At 43.5% G+C, this 24,137-nt stretch overlaps 1 protein-coding gene across 7 annotated transcripts in view; it reads left to right on the top strand.

The window, feature by feature from the left end:
• CALD1 (caldesmon 1) overlaps positions 1 to 24,137 on the top strand; it is a 261,350-nt gene that overhangs the window by 220,641 nt on the left and 16,572 nt on the right. For 5 of the 7 annotated variants that reach the window (XM_075005264.1, XM_075005229.1, XM_075005256.1 and 2 more), the window contains 5 exons: positions 1,413 to 2,724; positions 3,374 to 3,457; positions 10,837 to 10,994; positions 15,337 to 15,598; positions 18,734 to 18,874. In XM_075005264.1, coding sequence (XP_074861365.1) covers positions 1,413 to 2,724; positions 3,374 to 3,457; positions 10,837 to 10,994; positions 15,337 to 15,598; positions 18,734 to 18,874 — 1,957 coding nt within the window. The remainder of the gene's footprint in view (positions 1 to 1,412; positions 2,725 to 3,373; positions 3,458 to 10,836; positions 10,995 to 15,336; positions 15,599 to 18,733; positions 18,875 to 24,137) is intronic. The other 2 variants (XM_075005280.1, XM_075005272.1) reach the window with 1 other exon arrangement.

Below are 24,137 nucleotides of genomic sequence, written 5' to 3'. Positions count from 1 at the left end.
AGCTTTTCTGGTCCTTCATGGAGTGGTCCAAAGGCCTGCCCATTTTGTCTCAACAACTTTCCAAGTGGGTTTCCTCCTGTGTCCACACCTGTTATGCACTTCAAAGTAAGGAGCTGCCAGGTGCCATCACAGCCCACTACCACCTTCCTCAAGAACATACCTGTTATGGACATTTGTAAGGTGGCCACATGGTCTTCTACTAATATGTTTGCTTGGCACTGTGCTCTCTCATCTACCATTGCATCTTCTATTGAAGTGGGCCAAAGTGTGTTGTCTACTGTGGTCATGATTGAGCCGCAAACCCACCTCCATTCTGCAACTACCGCTTTACAGTTATCCAGAGTAGAACATCCATGGGTACAGTACTCAAAGGAGAAGGGGAAGTTACCCACCTTGTGCTGTAGTGATGGTTCTTGAGATGTGTGTCCCTGTGGGTGCTCCACTTCCCTTCCTCGTTCCCCTTCTTTGGAGATTCCTGCTCTAATTGTCAAGTAGAGAAGGAATGGAGTGGCCTGTGCTGCATGCACGCTGAAGAGCACAAAGAGATTCTTCTGTGCATGTACAGCACAGGAAACCACAAGTGTGGAAGAATTTCTGAGTGCAGGCATGAGGACGCACCGACACCTAGAGTGGAGCACCCACAGGGACACACATCTCAAAGAACCATCATTACTGCACAAGTTGAGTAACTTCCTCTTGCTGGACTCCCTTTGCACCATGGTGGACCAGCATCCCTATCACCATTTCATTTTTCACTAATTGCTCTCCCACGTGCAAGCAGTTTCATTAGAGGCCATTTGTACAGAACTGAGGCATAAAAGAGCAGGCCTAGCAATTGCAGTTGGGCTAGTGTACAGCAGCCAAGGCTGACCACAAGGTAGAGTCAGTGAGCAGAGTATCACTAGAGCTGGGATTGATAAGCAAGTGTCAGAGTTTTACTTGAATAAGCACCTTGGACTGTCGTCCTATGTTAAGAGCTTTTAATTAATAAGAAAGGGATAGCAGCTTTATTGAACACATGAACCCAAGATGGAGGGCTTCTCAGAACAAACAAAACATTTCCAAATATTCCTCAGGGCTGTCTATTTCAGTCGGTCCAAAGCTCCAGTGACCACTCCATTGCCTACTGAAATCAATGGAAAGTCTCCCGTCGACTTCAATAGGTGTAAGATCGAGTCCCTACTCAGTCAGGGGCATGGAAGAGAAACGTTCTTAGTCATCATTAGTATGAAACACCAAATCCATAAAAAGATGTCAATTCCATAATTTCCCTGACATTATTTTGGTAAAACTTTAAAATATCTAACCTGTTCCAGTCCAGAGACATGTAACAATTTTAATGTATCATGTTTCTGGAAACTAGCTAAGCAAATACTTTTTTTGATTAATGCAAAGTTCTCACTTCTGTGCAGTGTGGCGGAAGAGGAGACCAAACGTACTACAACAACAGTAACAAACACTCTGGGGGAAGGGGATGATGATGCCGCCTTCTTGGAGAGATTGGCAAGAAGGGAAGAAAGACGCCAAAAGCGTCTCCAGGAGGCTCTGGATCGTCAAAAGGAGTTTGACACAACAGTCACAGATGAGGGCATGTCACTACCAAGTGGGAGAGAGATAAACAATGTGGAAGAAAATGAGACCATGGGGAAAGAGGAAAAGATTGAAACCCGCCAAGGGTGTTATGAGATTGATGAAGCTGAAATAGTCATTAAATCGTACCAGAGGAACAACTGGAGGCAAGATGAAGAAGAAGAAAAGAAAGAAGAAAAAGATAAGGAGGAAGTGCAGGAGGAAAAGACAGAGCAGAGAACCATAGAGGAAAATCAGGTAGAAGTAACAATAGAAAAGAAAACAATAGACAAAGAAGAGGGGCCAGTGGCATTAGAAGTAAAATCCCTACATGTCAATGCAGAGGAACACAAAGCAGAGAACGATGTGAGTGTCCTACCAATAGGGGAGCCGAGGGCAGAGATTGAGGCCATGAATATAACTGGAGCTCTAGATCAGGAGACACTTAGGGATGAAGGAGTGGGGAAGGCTGAGGATGAAATGAAGAGAACAGAGGAAAGGGAAAGGCTTCAGGTTGAAGAGAGGGAGAGAGTTAAGGCAGAGGAGCAAAAAAAAGCTGAAGAAGAAAGAGTGAGAATTGAAGCAGAAGAGAAAAGAGCAGCCCAAGAAAAAGAGAGGCTCGAGGCAGAAGAGAGGGAGAGGATTCAGGCAGAAGAGCGAAGGGCAGCTGAGGAAAGGGAGAGGGCAGAGGAAGAGAAGAGAGCAGCTGAAGAAAGAGAAAGAGCTAAGGCAGAGGAGGAGAGGAAGAAAGAGGAAGAAAGAGAGAGGGCCAAGGCAGAGGAGGAGAGGAAAAAAGCGGAAGAAAGGGAGAGGGCCAAGGCAGAGGAGGAGAGGAAAAAAGCAGAAGAAAGGGAGAGGGCCAAGGCAGAGGAGGAGAGGAAAAAAGCAGAAAGGGAGAGGGCCAAGGCAGAGGAGGAGAGGAAGAAAGCAGAAGAAAGGGAGAGGGCTAAGGCAGAGGAGAAGAAAAGAGCAGCTGAAGAAAAGGCTAAACTAGAAGAGGAGAAATTAAAGGCAAAACGAAGGGTAGAAGAGAAAAAAATTGAAGACAAAAAAATAGAAGATAAACAGGTAAAAGAGAAGAAAATAGAAGAAAAACAGGTAAAAGAGAAGAAGGTGCAAGAGGAAAAACCTCAAGCAGTCTCCCTAAGAAAACAGGTACAGTAAACATTTTGCACCAAACTGATGAAGCCTGTGATTTGTGAGAAATGTAATGCAAGAAAAAAATTGGATTGGAATTTATTCACAATTCTGCTCCTGTGTACTAACTCTCTGTTCTATCCTTATCTAATTTCCTTTTTACTAAAGCTTCTTGCTTCTGCTTATCAATAATGCAGTGCATGGCATACTTAAGCTCCCCCACTCTGGCTCTGAGATCTTGCAAAGGAAAACCTTGCATGTCAAGATCTTGACACAATATACCGCCACCTGTTTCTGTTGCTTTGAGCCAGCCTAGTACAGTAACGCCGGAGGGACAGAAAAGCACAGTCAACACGGGAGATATGTGGGAGCCTGGGAAACTGCGTGTGAAGAACGCTGACTATACATGTATCTTGTTTGGAGCAAGCACAGCTGGGGGCTCTCTCTGCTAAGCTATGTGGACACAATGGCACAGGAGGGAGAAGTAAATGCAAAAGTCCAGAGGGGGTATGGGAGCACAGTCCCTGGTGTGGGGAAGAGCGAGCACAGCTGCACACGGAGGAGATGTGAGCACGGCAGCACAAGATGGGTATGTGAGCACAGCTTTGGCAAATGCGAGCAGACAGGGCTTATTGTAGAATGACATTTTCATCTTAAAAATAAAAAGGGGGAAGAAAAAGAGGTTAAAGTGGAAGCTAAAAAGGAAAAGTTACCTGAGGAGAAACTTCGACCTACCTTCAAAAAACAGCAGGTAATTATGATCTACGAACATGGATGCTCTGAGTGAATGTTCAGGGACTGTAACCAATTCAGCAGGGCTCTTCGCAAAAAGGACTGGATCAGCAAAAAGCTCAAGCAAACTCTTCCCTTCAAGCAGGTGGATAGTCTCATTGAGATTAATAGGGATGGGATGATTCATGTGCTCAGTGTTAAGTATCTGGTTAATTATTTTGCTGATTGGAGCCCTAAGGCCAAATCCTGTTTGCCTTACTTAACGCAAGTATCCCAGTGACTTCAATGAGGACTCAGTCAAGTAAATGATGGAAACAAGATTTGGGCCCAGGAGTTGGATATCTCAAGGTTGTACAAACTAATCATCCTTCCCTGGTTCCCTCTTCTTTACTATGAACTTTCCTTTTGTGTTTGAGACCTACTTTCATCGTAATCATGGATGTTTCCAGGTCCCTTTGGCCACTTAACTGATCTAACTAATTATTTTTCTTCCCAAGATAATCCAATGCCTAATTATATAAACCTTGCAGACCCAAGAATCTGTTTTTTTATTTCAAAGAGAAATTCTACAGAATTTACTGCATTGCATTTCTACTGTAAACACAGGAGCTGGTGCCATGGTGTTTTACTGTATGGTAAGTAAATAAGGTTGGGAAGCATTTACACCTCAGATTTGTAATTGGCAGACAGGGAGTGGTGCTGAGTAAAACCCCTCTTGGCACAATCTGCAAGGTTCTGAGTTCTTCAGCATCTGTTGATTTTAATAAAAAGTGGAGGATGCTCAGAGCCTGGTAGGATTGTGCCCCTTTGGGCTCAAGCACATCTCTGTGGCATAAAGTAAGCCATAGCTCTTCTGGATGAATATTTAGTAAAGTTGGGATCACCTGCCAGGAGAAACTGGAGGCCAGGTCTTCTGCTATAAATCAGTGCAGCCCTACTGATGTTGCAGGTTTACACCCACTGAAGATGTGGCCCAACATCTTGTGGTGTAGGAAAGCAGCTAGTGGAAGTCAGTATATTACAGTTGATTAGTCCATCCTCAGGATGCTCCAGACTTTTCTGCTATACAGTGTCCAGTTCTGGATACCTCAACTGAAGAAGGACATAGGTGAGATTCACAAAATCCAAACAGGGCAATGAAGAAGGTAGAAGAATGCTTGTAATTCACAGGAAGACGGATTGGGAAAAATGAGGAGAATTTAGCCAGCAAAGGAGAACAGTTGAAGGACTTATCATTGAGATACTTACGATAGTGAAGGTTAATTGAAAAAACTGAGTAGGCTGCCTGAAAATAGCAAAACAGAGTAAAGAGCTGAGGGGGGGCAGGATTGGGAATGATCAAAAGATATTACAGACTGATGATAGTTCGTTAGATTGAGTGATTAGAATGATTGTCTCAGATTAGTTCCTAGACATTAGGAAACCACATCTTCAAAGCCACTGCTGTTGCCACCAGCAATAATTGGCTTGGCTGTTGGTGGCCACAGTGTCAAGGCCAATGAATGAAAGTAAAGGAAAATATTCCTTCACCAGAGGGAGTCAGAATGTGGAATTTACCACCACATAAAATCAGACTGTATTGGAAACTTTTTTTAAAGGGGCTGGATATGTATATTACCAATAATGTCACATTCACTTGGCCTGGCTAGATTTTGGTCCTGCATGGTGCTGAGTGTCCTCAGTTCCCATTGAAGTTAATGGGAGCTGAAGCTTGTATGCGTCTCACAGAAACCCTACGGGTTTAGGCTGAAAGAGCAAACCCTCAAAAATAATGGTCAGGAATCTCAGTTTTTTGGGTCCTCAGCTTGAGACACCTTAGAAGGCCTCATTTTTGGAAAGTACTGAGCATCTACCTCCCAAAAAGTTGTCTCAGGTTGAATACCCAGAATTATAAGGACAAAATAAGAGCCTCAGTGTCCTGTCTTCTGACAATGACCAATGCCAGGGAATGTTCCCTCTATTTTTTTCCATCAATGTGGAGAATAATTTTTTATATTCACTGAGGCATATGTGGATGTGCACCATAAGTAGAAACACATGCTGCCAACTGCTGGCAGTTGTGGGCGCTCTGCAAATCAGCTGGGCGGCAGCTGAATCTCTTCTGGATGGCTGCCCAAGCACTCAGCTTGCAAGAACACTGATGCCACCTGCCTCAGATGGAATGAGCAGAACACATGAGCAAGTGATCGAGCCCTTATTGTCTACTCCCACCTTCTGGTAAAAGGCTGTAGACACCATTCCTGCCCATCCTGGTGAATAGTTATTGATGGACCCAAAATCTTGCCTGTCAATTTTTGGCTTAGGGCAAGAATGATAGTGCCACTACTGCAAAACAGTGAGGATGAGCAGCTTTCGCTACTCACCTGCCATGACGACAATGCACAAAATTCAGCAAAGGCTGTGTTTTGATATGTTATGCAATTATTAATAGCGTTAAGAGACTGTAAGTCTGACTATTCCTCACTATGTTCCTGTGTTATATCAGTACACACCACTGTAAGTGAGCTCAGAATCTGGCCCTTACAGCGTAGGTTTCACTCAAATTGGCAACCAGAAATCTGTGCACTTCTTTGAACAGTCCAAAAGTTTGGGTCCACAAAACTGGCCTGGAAAGTTTATCAGAACAAGTTTTCACATGACATGAGACTCTTGGTATTTCCTACTTCCAGTTTGGCCAGACATGCTGCAAAAGCAGCTTTTTTCATGCTACATAGGTAGCTCTGCTTTGAGAGTGATGGGCCTCAAACCTAAATCTTAGGAATGCACTTTACAAGTGGGGTAGACAGACACGCAGAAGCTCTTCTTTAGCCAGTGCATAAAAAATTGGAGCATAGCCAGTGGTAGCACAGGAAGCAGCTTGGGCCAACACCCAGGAGGTCCATGCAGGTGGCTAGCCTGACCTGCTGTCTGTGCTACCCTGCTATTTTTGGTATGCTTGCTTGATCGGAATGAGCACGTCTGCCCTAGCTGGGACGTGTGGGCCCGGCTACCACACAGACATAGCTGTAGAGGCCCACAGCTTTTGGGGTGTTCAAAAATTGAACCCAAATCAAGAACCAAAATGTGCAAATAGGCCCAATCTTTATAATTCGTAGGGCCAAAACTTCAGGGTGTTAAAATTCTGGGTGTAAATGTCGAGTTGTCATTTGCATCCCTAGCAGGAACCCGGAGATGGAGAGAGGTGTGGAAGTATTTTTAAAAGGCATTAGCTGAAGAATTTACAGTCCTCAAAATAGTTTCAGCCACATTTAGTTTGATTTTGGAGTCAAGCTGTGTGAGAGGATATGAGCTGTGGTTTTTGAAGGAACTACTACAGCTTTGATCTAATTCCTCAGGAGTCATTCGGAGTCTTTTCTTCCATTTCAGCATGAGAGAGATCCCCAAGTCACTGAAATGTGGAAGCACTCACAACTATCTGCTCCTGTAACTTTTAGGGTTCACAGCTCTGAAAGAAAGGAGCTGTTCCTGCTTCTGTTAAAGTCAATGGTTGTTTTTCCATTAAAATTAAAAGGATCAGGACTGAGCCCTAACCCTCAAAGTGTTTCCCTAATAACCTATTGTATCGTCCTTTTTTGATTCAAAGAGCCCAATTGTGTTATTGTGTGTGTGTGTTTGTCCCTGCCCCTGCACCCACATTGGTAAGAAACCGTAGTCCTTTAAATTTAATCCTGCTAGCCTATGGAAAGTTATCCCCAAGCCTTACTTAATTCTAAAAGGGTATTTTTTCTATTAGAGTTCATAGCCATTTCAGTGAAGATATAAGATACACTATGCTCAGGCAGATGACATATTGGGTTTTTACTGAGACGTAGGAGGGACTTAATGAATATCTCATAAAAAGGAAATACAGCCCTTTCAAAATCCCAACACAGAAATCCTGGCATTGGATATCCTGAAACAATCAACACCCCAGGTCTCAAAATCACTCAGAAAAGGATTGAGTAGTGCAGGGGATTGCAAATGAGCCAAAGCTTTTTGTTGTTATTACGTCACTGATTCAAATCCTGCCCAGATTGGGAGTGACCAAAAGCTGTTACAAACTGATGATGGTTCATTAGAGAGAAATGATTGTCTCATATTGTTTCCTAGAAGTTAGGAGTTCACATCTTCAAAGCCATGACTGTGGCCACTAGAAATATTAGCCTTGACTGTCAGGAGTCTCCTTATCAAGGCCAAAGAATGTGTCATCGCGGAAATTGAATTCCCTTCTTACCTGTTAAAGTGATTCCATTTGGGTACGTCCATATTGCAGAAAAGGTATGTTTTTAATTCAGGTTACCAGACTTAGGTTAAAGTAGCACTGAAGATACATCAGCTCAGGTTAGCAGGTCAGAGTTCACGCCAGTTTCTTCTGTAGGCTCAGCCTTGAGCTGCTAACCCAAGTTAACAGTGAAGACATGGCCACTCAACTTTTAATTCGGGCCAGCCACTGAAGTTAAAACCTATAGGGGAGCCTGTGGTTGAAGTGGAGCTGCTTTAGCAGGTTAAAAGTTGAGTTTCTGGATCTTCATGGCTATTTTAACCTGCCTTAGCTAACTCAAATTCAGAACTCACCATTTCCTTGCAGTGTGAACGTACCTTGAGGCTCATTCCAACTTGGCTACGTCTACACGTGCACCCAACTTCGAAATAGCTTATTTCGATGTTGCGACATCGAAATAGGCTATTTCGATGAATAACATCTACACGTCCTCCAGGGCTGGCAACGTCGATGTTCAACTTCGACGTTGCTCAGCCCAACATCGAAATAGGCACAGCGAGGGAACGTCTACACGGCAAAGTAGCACACATCGAAATAAGGGAGCCAGGCACAGCTGCAGACAGGGTCACGGGGCGGACTCAACAGCAAGCCGCTCCCTTAAAGGGCCCCTCCCAGACACACTTTCATTAAACAGTGCAAGATACACAGAGCCAACAACTAGTTGCAGACCCTGTATATGCAGCACGGACCCCCAGCTGCAGCAGCAGCAGCCAGAAGCCCTGGGCTAAGGGCTGCTGCCCACGGTGACCACAGAGCCCCGCAAGGGCTGGAGAGAGAGTATCTCTCAACCCCCCAGCTGATGGCCGCCATGGAGGACCCCGCTATTTCGATGTTGCGGGACGCGGATCGTCTACACGTCCCTACTTCGATGTTGAACGTCGAAGTAGGGCGCTATTCCCATCCGCTCATGGGGTTAGCGACTTCGACGTCTCGCCGCCTAACGTCGATTTCAACTTCGAAATAGCGCCCAACACGTGTAGACGTGACGGGCGCTATTTCGAAGTTACTGCCGCTACTTCGAAGTAGCGTGCACGTGTAGACGCAGCCCTTATGTTGACAGTGTTCTGCCCCTCCCCCATGAGGCAGAAGGCCTCTGTTGAGAGATTCTGTTGACAGAAAGCTGGTCTGGACATTCCGAGGGTGGGGCCTGTTGACAGACAGGGTTTCTGGGACACCGGGCAGCCCTATCTGCTGTGCTTCCAGCTGGCTATTTTGTTCAAAGAGCAAACAGGCAGTCCAGCTGCTCTCTGTCGGCAGAGCAGATTGCTTTTTCAGTCTGCTTCGCAGTCTGGCCATGATCTGTCGACAGAAGTTTACGACAGAAACTTCTTTCAACAGATGGCTCTAGTGTAGACATAGCCTCACAGTTGTAGAATCGCCATCTTTCATCAGAAGCATATTCCCTCCCCTCCCCCCGCCCCGCACACATGCACACTTGCAGTCCATGGCACATGACAACTGTCCCTTGTGGCACTGGCACTGAAAGAACACTTAATGCCAGCTACAGGCAGAACAAGCCTTAGGGAGTCCTGCTGTGCAGTCATGTCAGGTACTTTCTAACCCCGCCCCCAACTCCCCAACCCATGAGGCTCCTGCTTTTGAAAAATGGGAAGGGTTGCCTTGGAGGTGGGACTATTGAAAGGTGCTTTGAGCGGAGGAAGAATAGAAATAATGCAGAGGTTTGGGCTTTTTCACCAGATGCAGCTTGGAGTGCTTTTATTTTTTTTAAATGGTGTCCTCAATTAGGACTGCGTACAACTTATTTTTCTTGTCAGTAATCAGAGGGAAGGGCAGTAGGATGCAGAAGACTATAGATACAGTTTGCCAAAGGTTTACAAACAGTTCTCCAAATAAACGCTATTCAGGCTGCCCACCAGAATCTTTCCCAAATATGGAAAAGCTAAAAGTGAAAAAAGGAGTCCTTCTTTGGGTTAACATTTTTAATATTTTCCTCCACGGCTATTCAAGGCTTGTTTTGGCTGCTGGTCTACCTGATTTACTTAGTGGGAATAATTCTGTCCACAGAACAGAAGAATTAACTGCCATATCCTTCACTTTTCCATCAGCATCCAACCATGACTCAGCATGCTGAGGTCAGGCCATCAGTGTGGATAATAATTTTCAACCCAGAGTTTCTCTGGGTGGGGATTAGACTTTATGCAAAATGATTCTGGATCTTAGTCAGAAATAAGTAGAGCAAAGGCTTGTAGGGGAAGGGGGGAACTCTTGCCTTAATATTTTCTGAAAAAACAACTGCTTCTTTATAGGATGAAGTGCTTTACGTCTGATAGTACCCTCCTCTACTGGTCACTGTTTAGACTGGGATACAACTGATAATAACCCCAGTTACACATTTATCAAAGCAATTTTTGCCATTTTATAATTACAATTTTTAACTACTTGACTATGGCAAACTATTCCCACAATAGCTAGGTAATATGCACCTGCCGTGACATTGAAAGTCCCAGGTGCATCATGATGGCACATATCTGGTGTGAATGTACTGGCTACAGCCACATAGTGCACATTTTCTTTGTGTAAATCAATTTAAGATGATTATTATTATTTCTATTGCAGCAGAAATTATGGCCCCAACCAGGGCCATGTTGAACGAGTCCAGCAATGGCCAACCAGTTAGGGACTAAGACCCACGTGGATAGAGTGCAAAGACCCACATGGATAGAGGGCAAAGAGCCATGTATTATGTACTTATTTTATCTATCTAGATGAAATATATATCTAGATAGATAGATAAAAATAAATGTATAGGTGGCTCAATGCCCTCCCCATACCCCAGAATCAGGCACCCCGCAACTCCACACTATAACCCAATCTCCCACTCATCCCCCAGAGCCAGGCACCCTGAGCCCCCCTTCCCCACTCTAACCCAATGCCTTACCCCTCCCCAATATAGCTGAATTCAGCTGCCTGCATATTTAATACAGATCAGAAGGCAAAGGTAGTTGCAGGCCACATTTTAGAACTTAACAGGCTGTTCCTGCTGTAGAACATTTGAAAACAGTTGCTCAGTTCCTCATTGATAGTAGGAACCCTCTTTTCCTTTTTACTCACCCACAATGTCTAATTATGATTTTTGTTTTGTTTTGGTTGTATGCTTTCTAATATCTCCCAAACAGATCAAAGATGACAAGGCTAATAAGGACACAGCACCTAAGGAGGAGGTGAAGCCTGCCTGGGATCGTAAGAAGGGATTTCTTGAACCAAAGCCACAGAATGGAGAGCGTTTCCAGGAACTTACTACTCACAAACTTAAACATACTGAGAATACTTTTAGGTAAGATACACATTAATGGTGGATGTGTTTATATCAGAGTACAGCTGTGAGGTTTGTTGCCTTTTATGGGTCTCTGTTACAGTACTAAAGACGTCAATTTCCAACATCATTGAATGTTGTAATACTCAATGGTTCCTTAGAAACAAATTCAGGATCTCCAACGGTTTTTTTTGTGAACCCATCTCACAGTAGTAGGGAAATGAGATACTAGTAACAGAATTGTAAGCAATAAGCAAACAACTCACCCCTTCTGTGGGATCAGTAATTTGTTTTTTATCATATTCCTATCACCTGCTAGACATTTCTTAATGACCTCCAGCTTATATTAGTCTATCTTAAGAGCCCAAAGCAGTGCTGTTATATGCTAGTGGTACAAGTATCTGACTCTGAGATAACCCATTGCCAGTTACACACTGGCTTTAAATCACACCTTATGGAACCAGCTAGGAGCAGCCTTGCCTCTTGGTAATCTGTGTAAGGCTTATCTACACTACCTCCCTACTTCGAAGGGAGGATAGTACGTAGGATGCCAGGAGATTATTAATGAAGGGCTGCAGTGCATATGCAGCACTTCATTAAGCTAATTCTCCTGCGCAGCAACTCCGAAGTGTTAAACGAGCTAACCCGCCGGTACTTTGAAATGCCTGGGCAAAATTTTTGAGGAGTAAAGGGATTTCGAAGCTGCCCAGGCACTTTGAAGTACCGGCAGGTTAGCCGCAGCTACACACGAGCCGACACTTCACAGTTTAACACTTCGGAGTTCACCGGGGAGAATTAGCTTAATGAAGTGCTGCATATGCAGCGCAGCACTTCATTAATAATCTCCCGACACCCTACTTACCATCCTCCCTTCGAAGTAGGGAGGTAGTGTAGACACAGCCTAAGAGTTGATCTTTTAGCTGTCTGAAATAGCAAGCCTTGAAGCTAACGATTTCTGCACCAAAGAGTGATGATTTGGTGGAGAGAGAACTACATCCAGCCAAATCATTTGGTCTTTTTCAGAAAGCTCTTAATGTGGGTTAGCTAGATAGGAAAATAAAACAGTCTCTGAGCTTCTGCTATATTTGGAAATCTAAAGATAACTGGTGGAGAGCTGGAAAGGCTCAGCTCTTCTAGAAAGTAGGGAAGCAAGGGAAAACAGAAACAAAAAAATGGAACGAACACATAAGTTAGTAGTCTTCATTTATTTCTTCTGAATCTTTCCTTCTCACTTTTAATGGCTTAGGTAAAGACTTTACATTCCTTAGTCAATTTTCTAAACAGCGATGGGTGGGATTTTGTGCATCCGAGCATTTCCCCTGCTGTTTCCCATAGCAAAACAAATGTTTTCAGGGGTAAAATAAAAATCCCCTATGGCTAGGTTGTCACACAACATAAGGATGGAACAGCAGGATGTGAGTCCTGTTGGTAATTGTTCTATATAGTATGGTCAAATCACCAGTAACATGAGTTCTGTTTCTGAAATATGTATATAACTTTTCCACTTGTGTTTTCACTGACTTTTTTTCTTCTTAGAGCAAGGACTTAGTTGAAAATGTCCACATTTTTCTTCCCCCCTCCGTCCTCCTTAACCTGGGAGGTATCTGGGGTAAAAAAGTTTGGTGTCTAGCCATAGGGCTTTAGTTTGTACTGTCTGTACTCTCATTGTCCACGAACAAGATGAAAGCGAGAGATTGAGATTCTAAATGGCAATGATAAAAAATAAAAGCCCTGAGGGCCAACTGAGAAATCTGAGACTTAGAGAAATATTGTCTGTTCCACCTGCCCTTTTTCTCCATTCTCCTAGGGAAGTGAAAAAGCCCTAGGCACGCCCGCCGACAGGGGATAGCAAAGGGGGCACTGGCTCCTGGGCATGGCATTTCAAGGGGGCTGGAGCTCCAGCCACTGCCAAAGTGGCTGCAGTGGCGGCCGGAACTCTGGAACCCTTTGACGTGCCATGGCCATGCTGTTCTGGCTGTGCATAGATGTGAGGGAGTGGGTAGAGAATGCACTTGGCACTGCCCCTTTCTCTCTTAGGTCCGTCCCTTCTGGGGCATGAAACTGCACCCTCCCGACCTTTCCCCAGCACCCATAGTGGCTTGTGGCTCCTCTGGTCCTAGGCATGCTGTAATGCATTTTTCACACTAAGCTGTCATTTTGGACTGGCAAATGGCTTCTTTTTCTTAGTACCCAACAGGCACTTCTGAAAGTGCTTCCTGGGCCTAGAATCTCCATGCTGATTTCTTGATGCTTGGCAGCAAGGGGTTGAAATTCCCAGAATATGCTGAAAGTAAAGAGACCCAGGAAAAAAATATGATGAGTATGACTGACAGTTATTGTTTCATACTAGAGCATATGCAGAAACTGCAGAGGAAGTCCTCCAGAGTGTGTATTAATAAAAGAAGAGAGAAGTAGAGCTTCGATGTCAATGGTTAGGATATAACTATTTCTTTCCAGTAAGAGAGACAAATGTGTCATTGTTTGGACAAAATATTCACCCACGTCTTCCAAACAGTGAAGAAGAAAGAAGAATTAAAAAACAAACAAACGCTTAAGACTAAATTCTACTCTTGACTATACCAGTACAAACCTGGAATGAGTCTGCTGACTTCAGTGAAGTTACTTTGTATTTGTCCAGAGGCAACTGAACACAGCACTAGTCCCATACTGTATTGCTGAGGGAAACCTTACTTTGCACTGTGGGCTCTTGAGGCTTTCAGTTGTGCGACTCTGTGGTTGTATTGCTGCAGTGTTTGATATTTCTCTTCGATGTACAACAGGGAAAAAAATAACAGCTGTACAAATGCCTAATGGCCCTTTCTCTTATGCCTAAAGTATAGAAACAGTGCAAGGAGCAAGCACTTAACAAACACTAATGTTGTAATTACTGATATAGTGGTGCTATTTGACACTCCACTCTTGTGGGCAGTGTGAATGTACTCTTTTAAAAATGTCCTTGATTGTAAGAGCTGGTTGGAAAATTCCTGGTTGATTTTTCTTTTGGGTTTTTTCCCCTGCAGAAAATGTCAATGAAAAATCTGTCAGAGGCGGGAGGGATAGTTCAGTGATTTAAGCATTGGCCTGTTAAACCCAGGGTTGTGACTTCAGTCCTTGAAGGTCCCATTTAGGGATCTGTGGCAAAAAGATTAAAAAAAAATGTCAGGGATGGTGATAGGTCCTGCTGTGAGGGCAGGGTACTGGACTTGATGACCTCTGAAGGTCCCTTCCTGCTCTACAAGACAGGTATATCTCCACACTAAGGGTAGCCACGTTAGTCTGTATCCGCAAAAAAAAGAACCAGTCTTGTGGCACCTCATAGAGTAACAGATATTTTTGGAGCGTAAGCTTTCGCGGGCAAAGACCCACTTCATCAGGTGCATGATTTTCTACTACATACATGTGACAAAGTGGTTCTTTGCCCGTGAAAGCTTATGCACGAAAAATCTGTTAGTTTATAAGGTGCCATAGGACTTGTTGTTGTTTTAATGAAAAATCTAGTTTTGGGTTTATGAAAAATCAAAACTTACACAGAAAACTTCTACCAAGCTTTGACCAGACCTGATATTAGTAAGTAAGCATCTTGTGTTGAACATATTGATGAAATAAGAATAAGTTTCTTTCCCCCCAATAAACTGAAGACTAATAAACTAGCAATGTGGCCTTAGCTCTCATTAAAGAGATTTGTCAAATGCTTTATATAATCCCTTAGAAAAGACAATTGTCTCAAAAACCAAAGGATTATTTCTCTTTTGTAACACCGACTATAATGTTTGTTTTGGATATGTGTGTGTTGTTTTGCATCTTTCCACCTTAAATATTTATGTATTGCTTTTCATTGGACTGTATTCTGCATAGATTAGTCCAGTATTATACTTTTAGAAGCTGGAGCATGTCTCTGTAGGTAATATTTGTAGCATGTAATTGAGAATAAGTGTGTATATACTTGGAGCTGGGCTAAGATAAATGGATCTTGAATTTAGAAAAAAAAACATTGTAGACATGAAAATTTCCAGTTAATGAATTGAAATGTCTCCAGACAGAGGGTAAGACACAGTTGTCTTAGGTTATTAGGCACTGGGATGCAAAAACTATTCTTCCAAGCATGTTGGGACCTATTGCTCCCCCATTGAAAGCAGCAATGTACCTCTGAGCTCTTTCTCCCCCCGCACCTGCCACCCCAGCCTACTTCAGCCCCTGACAAAACCTGTTGAGGGTAGTGCACATTTCTGAGGAACAAAAGATCTCGTTGAGAGGTCTTCTGGGTGCAGTTTCTTATGTTGCAGCCTACTTGAGTGGTGACAGGTGATCCTAACCAGCCAAAGAAAACTTGGGGATTTAAACCTGCATCTCAATTGCTTTTCAGCCGCTCCAGCATGAAAACAGCTGCAACTGCTGAGGATGGTAAACCAGTGTCCCAAGCTGAAGCCGGCAAACGACTCGAGGAGCTGCGTCGTCGCCGAGGCGAAAACGAGAATGAGGAGTTTGAGAAGTTAAAGGAGAAGCAACAGGAAGCAACTGTGGAGCTGGAAGAACTGAAGAAAAGGCGTGAGGAGCGTCGGAAGATGCTTGAGGAAGAGGAACAGAGGAGAAAGCAAGAGGAGGCTGAGCGAAAAGCCAGGGAGGAGGTAATGGCATAATAATAAAACTGCAAAATCCAAAGATGGACCCTGTTCTGCTTCACTGTTGCCTGTTGGCCTTTCATTACATGACCACACAATTCTGTGCAATGAGCACATTAATCAGTCGGATGCACAAGGGGAACATCTCTGTTTAACATGATTACCGGTGGCATTTTATGCCCTGGGACAATATCACAGACTTAGACCCTCAAATGTATTTAGTCTCCTATCTCACATTGAAAGCAGTGGGAATTAGAAGCTGAAATACCTTTGAGGATCTGGGTTTCACTAAGGCAATGTTGTAAGGAAGGAAAAGTAAAACTCAAATACAGCGTACCTGGAAGGCCCCAAACTATACCAGTCATTCCTGGATCTGCTATTGATAATAAACTCTGTAACCTTAATAGTCTATACGCTATCAAAACAAAAAGCAAGTGGCTTTATCTCTCTTTGCCCTGACTTCCCCTCCTACCCTTTGTCTCTCTTATCTATTTAGACTATGACATCAGGGCAAGGATTGACTTTTGCTACACAGCTGTACCTTGCACAGTGTGGTCCCATTTTCAGTTGGGAACTCTAGGTGCTACATTACAAATATTTAACAAAGATCTTTCAGTTTTCTCAGTCAGATTCCTCCCTTTGTAGACTCTACCACTGTTCTCCACATTAAGGTTGACAGAGGCTACAAAATTGGTTCTTTCGTCATCTGCCTGTACAGTTCTTTGCAGTGGCATGTACTAACATACAAAAAAGCTGCCCTGTTTCTGTAATCCTCAGCCTCACCTGCAAATACACAACATTTGGTATTACAGGATCATACACACAGATGTGCTACTGATCTAAGCCTGGTGCATGAGGAGTTAGCGCCAAAGGGTGATATTCAAGTCCCACAATAACCAGTGGCAAAACTCCCATCAAATCAGAAGGACCAGGGTTTCACCTGTGGTTGTCTTGAGAGTCTTAACTCTGATTTCCTGTGTACGTACAATATTGGGTGCAATGCTGCAGCAACATAAGCATTTGTTCATTTTGTTTTGGGTGTTTTTTTGCACATCGCAGTTTACATTACAGAAATCTCTAGGGAGAGATGGGTCTGATGCAGATATTTATTTGGTGAAAATGCTGGTGTGCTGAATCTCATTAGAAAGAAACCTTCACCTAGTTTAAAATCTTAGTACCAAGAAATGTATCTGTTTGCTTATATTTCCTCTGCCAATTGAATCTCTTTAACGTGGGTGTTCAGATCTCTGGCATAGAAATTTGGGATCTGAATTGTACACAAAATGGACTTGGGTATTGGGGACTAATAAGAATAGTGCTTCACACTTATAGGAGAGGGCCCAATCCCAGAACATGCTGCACTCCCTACTTTTCTGTAGAAGAGCTATGAGGCAGCAAAGGTCACTCACCATTGTGCAGTATCAGGACAAGCTTAGCTTAACAGGGCTATGAAATAGTAACAGAGGGTAACTAGCTGTGCTCATCTATGTACTATCAAAATAAAAAAGCAGTCCAGTAGCACTTTAAAGACTAACAAAATAATTTATTAGGTGGTGAGCTTTCGTGGGACAGACCCACTTCTTCAGACCATGGCCACACCAGAATCGGCTGCAAAGAGAGAATGCTGAACTCTCTTTTATATTCAAATTCAACACGTTAACAGGTGGTTTGAACTGGGATGCCAATTACCTGGGTCATTATATGAACTCTTGTACATACTTTGTTTTATCTGACTCTTGACTTCCCTTCCTCCTACCGCCCCTCTGCTTTCTGATTTGCCCACCTTGATTACAATTTTTCTGATTTGTCAACCTTGATAACTGTTTTTGGTTCTCTGTGCCTTAAATACTGAGTCTGTTCTGGTAAGGCTATGGTCTGAAGAAGTGGGTCTGTCCCATGAAAGCTCATCACTTAACAAATTATTTGTTAGTCTTTAAAGTGCTACGGGACTGCTTTTTTGTTTTGAGGGCTATGAAATAGAGCCTGCTAGTTCAACTGATGTCTGATGAAATAAATTCCCTTCAGTATGTCTGCAGTGTAATAGCCATTCTTTGGCTATATATGTTGCTTTTCATCTTCAGGGTATTGGGCACATATTGATCCTCACTATCCATGTAATGTAGCTAAGTATTAATTGCTGTGCCACAGTTCCCCATCTACACAGAACAGAAGTGTCTTGCATGAGGCTAAAGAAGGATTCAGTCTTGGAGGCACAATGAGACATTGGGAGTTCCTGGTTCTTGCGGCTGTTCTCAGGCAACTAGGAAGTTCCTCTCTGTCTCTAGAATTTATTCCCTTGGAACATGCTACCATCAATATCTTGATGTAAAGTTGTGTTCAGTTTGGCTATGAGTAACATTTTTTTAAACTGAGTATAATAGTTTTAGAGGTTAACATTCAAACTTCTAAAATCCCATTTTTTTCGTAATATACTGCTGTCTCTCATTACACACTGGGCCATGACAGTCCACTGTTAGGGAGGAAGTGTCTTTGGGGGCAAGGGGAAATACACACATAATATAAAGGTTGCCAGGGGCACTACAAATGTGTTATAAATAGGTAGAAATAAAACAGATCACTGAAATTTCTGGCTGGTAAAAGGATTTGTGTTTTCCATGAATCCTGTGTATTTCTCTAGGGCCGTGTCTACACTAGCCCCAAACTTCAAAATGGCCATGTAAATGGCCATTTCGAAGTTTACTAATGAAGTGCTGAAATACATATTCAGTGCCTCATTAGCATGCGGGCGGCCGCGGCACTTCGAAGTAGGCGGGGTCCTTTCTAAAAGGATCCACGTCGGGACGAGCTGTGCAGCGGCGAGCCGCATCAATTTCGAAGTCCCCTTATTCCTATGAGCAGATGGGAATAAGGGGACTTTGAAGTAGGCGGGTTCCTTTCAAAAAGGAGCCCGTTGGGACGAGCTGCGCGGCAGCGAGCCGTGTCAATTTCGAAGTGCTGCGGCCGCCCGCATGCTAATGAGGTGCTGAATATGTATTTCAGCGCTTCATTAGTAAACCTCGAAATGGCCATTTACATGGCCATTTCGAAGTTTGGGGCTAGTGTAGACATAGCCTAGGAGTTTAAGAGATCTGAAGTCTCTGAAGGAGACAAATGACCACCTATGTATTCATACTCTCTTAGGAGGAAAAGAGGAGGCTGAAAGAAGAGATTGAGAGGAGAAGAGCTGAAGCTGCTGAAAAACGTCAGAAGATGCCAGAAGATGGCTTGTCAGATGACAAGAAGCCATTTAAGTGTTTCACTCCCAAGGGTTCATCTCTTAAGGTAACTTCTGCACTAAGTCTGTGAATGTAAAATAGAGACAAAAAAGCTTTTGAGAATACTTAAAATCTGAACTAGGATCCTAATCTGAATTTTGCACATTAATCTCTTTAGCTAAAACCTTCAATCCAAGACGTTCAAACTCTGTAATGCTTGAAATCCAAGTTTCAAGATTTTGCAACGTGAGCCTCTCTATAGAAATGAGTCTGTGTGTATATTGTCTAGACTGTAGGCTATACATTGCTCTTGATAATCTGGAATGTCCAAAGAGAGGTGTTTCTTATAACTTCAGGAGTAAATCTCTTGGAAAATGTTAGTGTTCCAAGGGTCAAACTAACTCTGGTTTTTTAGTGTTTACTTCAAAGGTATGCAGTTAAAGAAACAAGAGGGGAATCAGAAATGGTCTCTTTCTTTCTGCATGTTCAGTTCTTTTTCTCTCTAGCATTTATGAAGAACACTTGGCCATAGAAGACCCATCTCATCCACGTGCATAGACTGTGTAACACATTTATGTGCCGGTGAGTGAACCTCTCACCAAAACAGAGGGTTATCATAAATTTAACCAACCACATAAGCCCAACTGCAAGCTGTGGAGCTCAGTAGTGTAGGGTTTGCAGCAGGGAAGAACTACGCCTGCAAGAGGAATTACAGGATGGCTTTTCTCAATGACTTGCATTATGCAGAAGGTCAAACTAGATGACCACAATGATTCCTTCAGGCCTTGAAATATATGGGTGAACTCTCCCACTGAAATCAAGGGGAACAGTGCTCTTGACTTCACAGGAGGCAGGTATTCATCTTTTGAACTTGTACTGCCCTTTGCACAAGGAAGCTGCAAATTCCAAGTGTTATGATCAACCTCATATCCTTGGCAGCATTTTCTTCGAGAGTTCTAGGGGAGGGTGTCCCTCATAGGTCACAGCTGCTCCAAGTGGCGGGGTGCTGCTTTACCACTTCTCCTACAGCAGGACTTGGGCTTTAATGGCCCCTTCCCATGGGCTTCCATTAGCTCCTCCAGCTGTTATTTTAGGTAAAAGTCAGACAAGCCATAGGCTTCTGTGAATTTTGTGTATTACCTACAATCTCTCAGTGACTTTTACTAAAACTATACATGACCCAATCTTAACCTTAGCTGCAAGTTACTCTAAAGAGTTTTATGAGTAGTTATGGCACTAGCAGCTTCTTTCTAAGCCTCTAGCTTCTAGATATCAAGATGGTTGTGCATATCCCTCCTATCTGAACTTTTTCTTCTTATTGTATGTACTAAGAGGCCTGGCTAACTTTTATTAAATGCATTTCAGATTAGTAGTATACCACGCAGGTTTCTAGCTGACAAACAACATGAGTGATTTCTTTCTTTCAGTTTGTGAGACAGCTGAAAGTGTTTACTGGTGAGATATTTAATAGAGTGAGATGCAGCTTCTTGTCTTCACAAAGCTTTTCTAGTAAAGCTATATTTAAAAATCATCTTTGGTAGAAAGTTTAAAGTTCCATAGTGTGTTCAGTTTCAAGGGCTATATTCAGGGGGAGATCATAGTTGTGGTCTCAGTGGTGGGAGAGAATTGATGATTCTGAAAGCTCACAAGAGCAACTGTGCTAACTTTGCAGGAATTGTTTTTTGTTTAAATATGTATATATAGATGTAGATATAGATCATTGATACTCCCTGAAGATGCCAATGCTGGCTTCTATGGGCAGCCATGCTATCTGCTGAATCCAGCTGAAATTAGCCTCCTAACTGGTGGCCTGTATCTCCTCTTTGGCTTCCCAGGCTCCATAATTGAGGTTTGGGTAGGTTTATGGGCATGTTCTGTACGGTTCACTAGATCACTCTCTGACCAGGATTTTCCCCCCTCCCTCATTGCTCTTGTTTCTATTGTGAGCCAAAGAATTTCATTTCTTAAACAAAGAAGTGATTTCATTGAGGACGGGGTGAAGACTTTTTGAGCTGGGACTTGGTGCACATCAATATGTAAGGAGGCAAAAAATACTGTGGAAAGGGTGTGACATCCATTTTATGGATGCTGCATTTTTCTGTCAGCCAAATGGCTGACCAGAGAGATGTAAAGATCAACAGTACTTAGAGAATATGAGGAAGACATGCAGTTAAACTTCATCCTTTACTTTTTTTGTGGATTCATATATATAAAGACCACCGTGGCCTAGCATATCACACACCATAGAATGCCACTCAGTAATAACCTGTTGGTGATAGAACAGTTATATAGAAGTATTTCAGTGAGACCTGAGGCTTCTCTGCTTCAAGAACACAACAGGGGAATCAAGATCCCCATCACTAGCAAATGAAGGGAACTAGAACTTGAGGTGTAGTCTGGAGCAGAGTTATGCCTGGCCTTGTAGGTAAAGAGACCTAGTTTGAAGTTAATATAATGGGCAAGAGAACCAAGGAGACCTGGTTTGAAGTTAATATGGAGGGCAAGAAGAGACAAGAAAGGGAATTAAAGAGTAGAGTGCTTTTTGCCGCTATGTCTGAAGAAAACAATTGTGAACCTGGGGGAAGTGAGCCGACCATAGAATGGAGCCCCTCAGGTGAGAACACATGGGTTAAATTGTCTTCTGCATGATACTAAGGAGGAAAAATGAAAAGAGAATTCATGTCAGATTCATGCTGGGTTCAGGGACAGTGGAGAGGCTGCTTGGTCTTCCTTCTGTTAGGCATGGCTTTGACTACCTTAGACCTTGGTGGGCCATTGCAGCAGTGTATGACAGCCACTTCTGCGCCTTCCTCTTCCCTTTGGGCCTCCTGTGAAGGCAAAACAATCTCTGCTGCTCCTGTACACTTCCCTCTGCAGAGGGGTCCTTCCCTGTGTAGTTGGCGCCAATGTGCTAAAGCATGTGGGTGAATGACCCCTTCAAGTCCCATTCCTGAAGAACATTGGGAAGAGCTGAGAAACTGGCCTGGCTCCTACTAAAGCAACTCAATTAGAGGTCAGAAGACACTGGAAAACAAAGTATCCTTTGGGCCATGAACCCCAACCCCGCTGTCTGAATCTTCAGCGGGGCAGGAAAACAAAACTAGTGTGGAGCTGACATGGGAGGAAGGCCAGCTCACAGCCTGGGCGTGGGTGGGAGCAATGAGAGAACTGTGGAGTCTTGGATGTTCTCCAGCTTTTAGCTGAAGATCTCATGTGGGGGATAAGAGCATTCTGTGGTAGCCAACTTTCTGTGAAAAGCCACTGACTGCAGAGCCAGGATCTGTGACCTTGCAGGACCTGACACTTTTTTTTTTTAAAGGCAGATATCTTTGCCTAGTGCACTATTACTTATTTAGGCAATAACTTAACATCAGAGCACTGACTGGGAGGAGCTAGACCCTACACAGTTCCTGACTTCTTTGAGATGCCCTGCCCGGACGCTGACTGGTATTGGAAGAGTCTGGTTTAAAGAAAATTATTTTGAAAGAACTTCTGAGTTTCATTCCCTCCTCTTTCAGTATGTCCCTCATGAATAGGAGAGGGAAAGCATGTGGCTTAAACTTGTCACTCAAGGAAGTTATCTGAGTTACCCCAGGGGTGCACAGATGTTGCTGCCTGCAACAGAATGGAAACTGCGTGCCAAGTGAGGCCACCAAGTGTGCTCAAGGAGTCTTAGGTCAGGCTCTTTCCTCCCTAGAGCCAGAACCCAAAGGAGAACTGGCTGGCTTGGTTCCTGCATCTGGGTGCTTGTGCATTAGCTAATACAATGTGGGCCACTGCTTTTTCTGATTCTGAGGTTGTTCAGTAACATTTATTATGCAGTTTAATAGTCTCCTAAGTGATTATTAAGACAATTAAATGTACATTAAACAAACAACCCATTATTGTGAATATTTACTTGGTGAGCTGTTCCCAAGTTTTACGTAAATGAAGGGGTCAAATCCAGCATTAGTGTAAGCGTTCTACCATCCTATGCATGTCCTTGGGCAGCATGATTGGAAGTGGAGGCAGAATGTGTTCCATAGGCCTTAGGTTGCATCTCTAGTCTCATTAATGCATTCCACTATTTCTTTGTGTGTCCATGGTGGAAAACACACCATATGCCTCCAAGCCTGCTCATACAGGACAACTTCAAGGAGAGGATATGCATAAGTGTGATCACGCCCTAGAAAAATCATCTTCCAACTCGGTTGAACCATTCCTTTGCCCTTCACCTGCCTGTATAGCATCCAGTAATGAATGACCTGGTTCTGCAAACACTTGCTTTATTTGAGTCATACCTTGATGACTCACATCAGTCAAGTTAAGTGGGTGCATAAGTGTTGTCAGATTTGGTCCCTGATGTTGGTGACAGTTGCTATGTTGTTGGTCAGTCATTCTTAAATTAGACTGGCGGTGGCTGGCTTCCTTGAGGTACATGCTGGAATTTTTCCCCTCTAGACAGCTTAGCTGCAGTGCAGTGTCTTTGATTTCTTGAAGCCCCTGCTTTGTAACATGTTTTCAGGGGTGTTCCTCTTAACCAAACAAGGGGCAAAGCCATTTAAAAAGTCCATAAAGGTTTTGTTTAGTGTTGGTTTCGAATACAGGAAACGTTACGAGAGTTTCTGCTGTTCAGTTAACAATCTTGCTTTTTTCCTGTTTGTTTTACAGATCTATTTTGTAATTTTGTTTAGTGTATGTGCCTATTATTTCTTCTTTTGTGCATGTATCTTGCTAGTGTGCAGTGGGTGGAGTGGCCTAATTCTCTGCATGTTGCCATGTTGAGTTTGGGCTAAGCACTTTAAAGGGTCCCCACAGGCAAAAATAATAAAACAAGTGGGATGTCTCTGAGCAGCGTGCCAAGACAGATCCTTGGGTGAGAGTGGGGTAACCTTCTTCATGACCATTTTATTCTTCAGGCTGGAGAGGCCTGTTCTGTCCCAAGGGATCCCTGCTTACATTGCTCCTGACTCCTTTCTCCTTGCCCTCTGCAGGAGCTTTGCTTGCCTCCCTCTCTTGAGCAACATGCTCTGGTATCCAATCCAGTGCAGACTGAGCCCCTATGTGTAGTGAATGTACAGTCACTTCCCACCTCTTTGCACCTCTCCCACTCAGTGATTCCCTTCCATACCTTTTTGCCAGATCCCTTGTTCTTGTTGGGAAGGACAGGGCATAGTTGCAGCCAGGAAGCTGAACGCATCAAGACTGGAGAACACCTTGCAGAGGTGTTCAGGGCTGCAGTTGATACAACCCACCTTCTCTCCTTAGCGAGCACAGGGAAACTTTAGCCAACAGCTAGTCTGTCCGGGAAAACACCATTTACTCCTGTCAGCTAGGGATCTAGCCTCATC

This window comes from Carettochelys insculpta, chromosome 1, assembly GCF_033958435.1.
Source record: "Carettochelys insculpta isolate YL-2023 chromosome 1, ASM3395843v1, whole genome shotgun sequence".
NCBI lineage: Eukaryota > Metazoa > Chordata > Testudines > Carettochelyidae > Carettochelys > Carettochelys insculpta.
The sequence above is the reverse complement of the archived record's forward strand: the minus strand, read 5'-3'. Positions and strand labels throughout refer to the sequence as shown.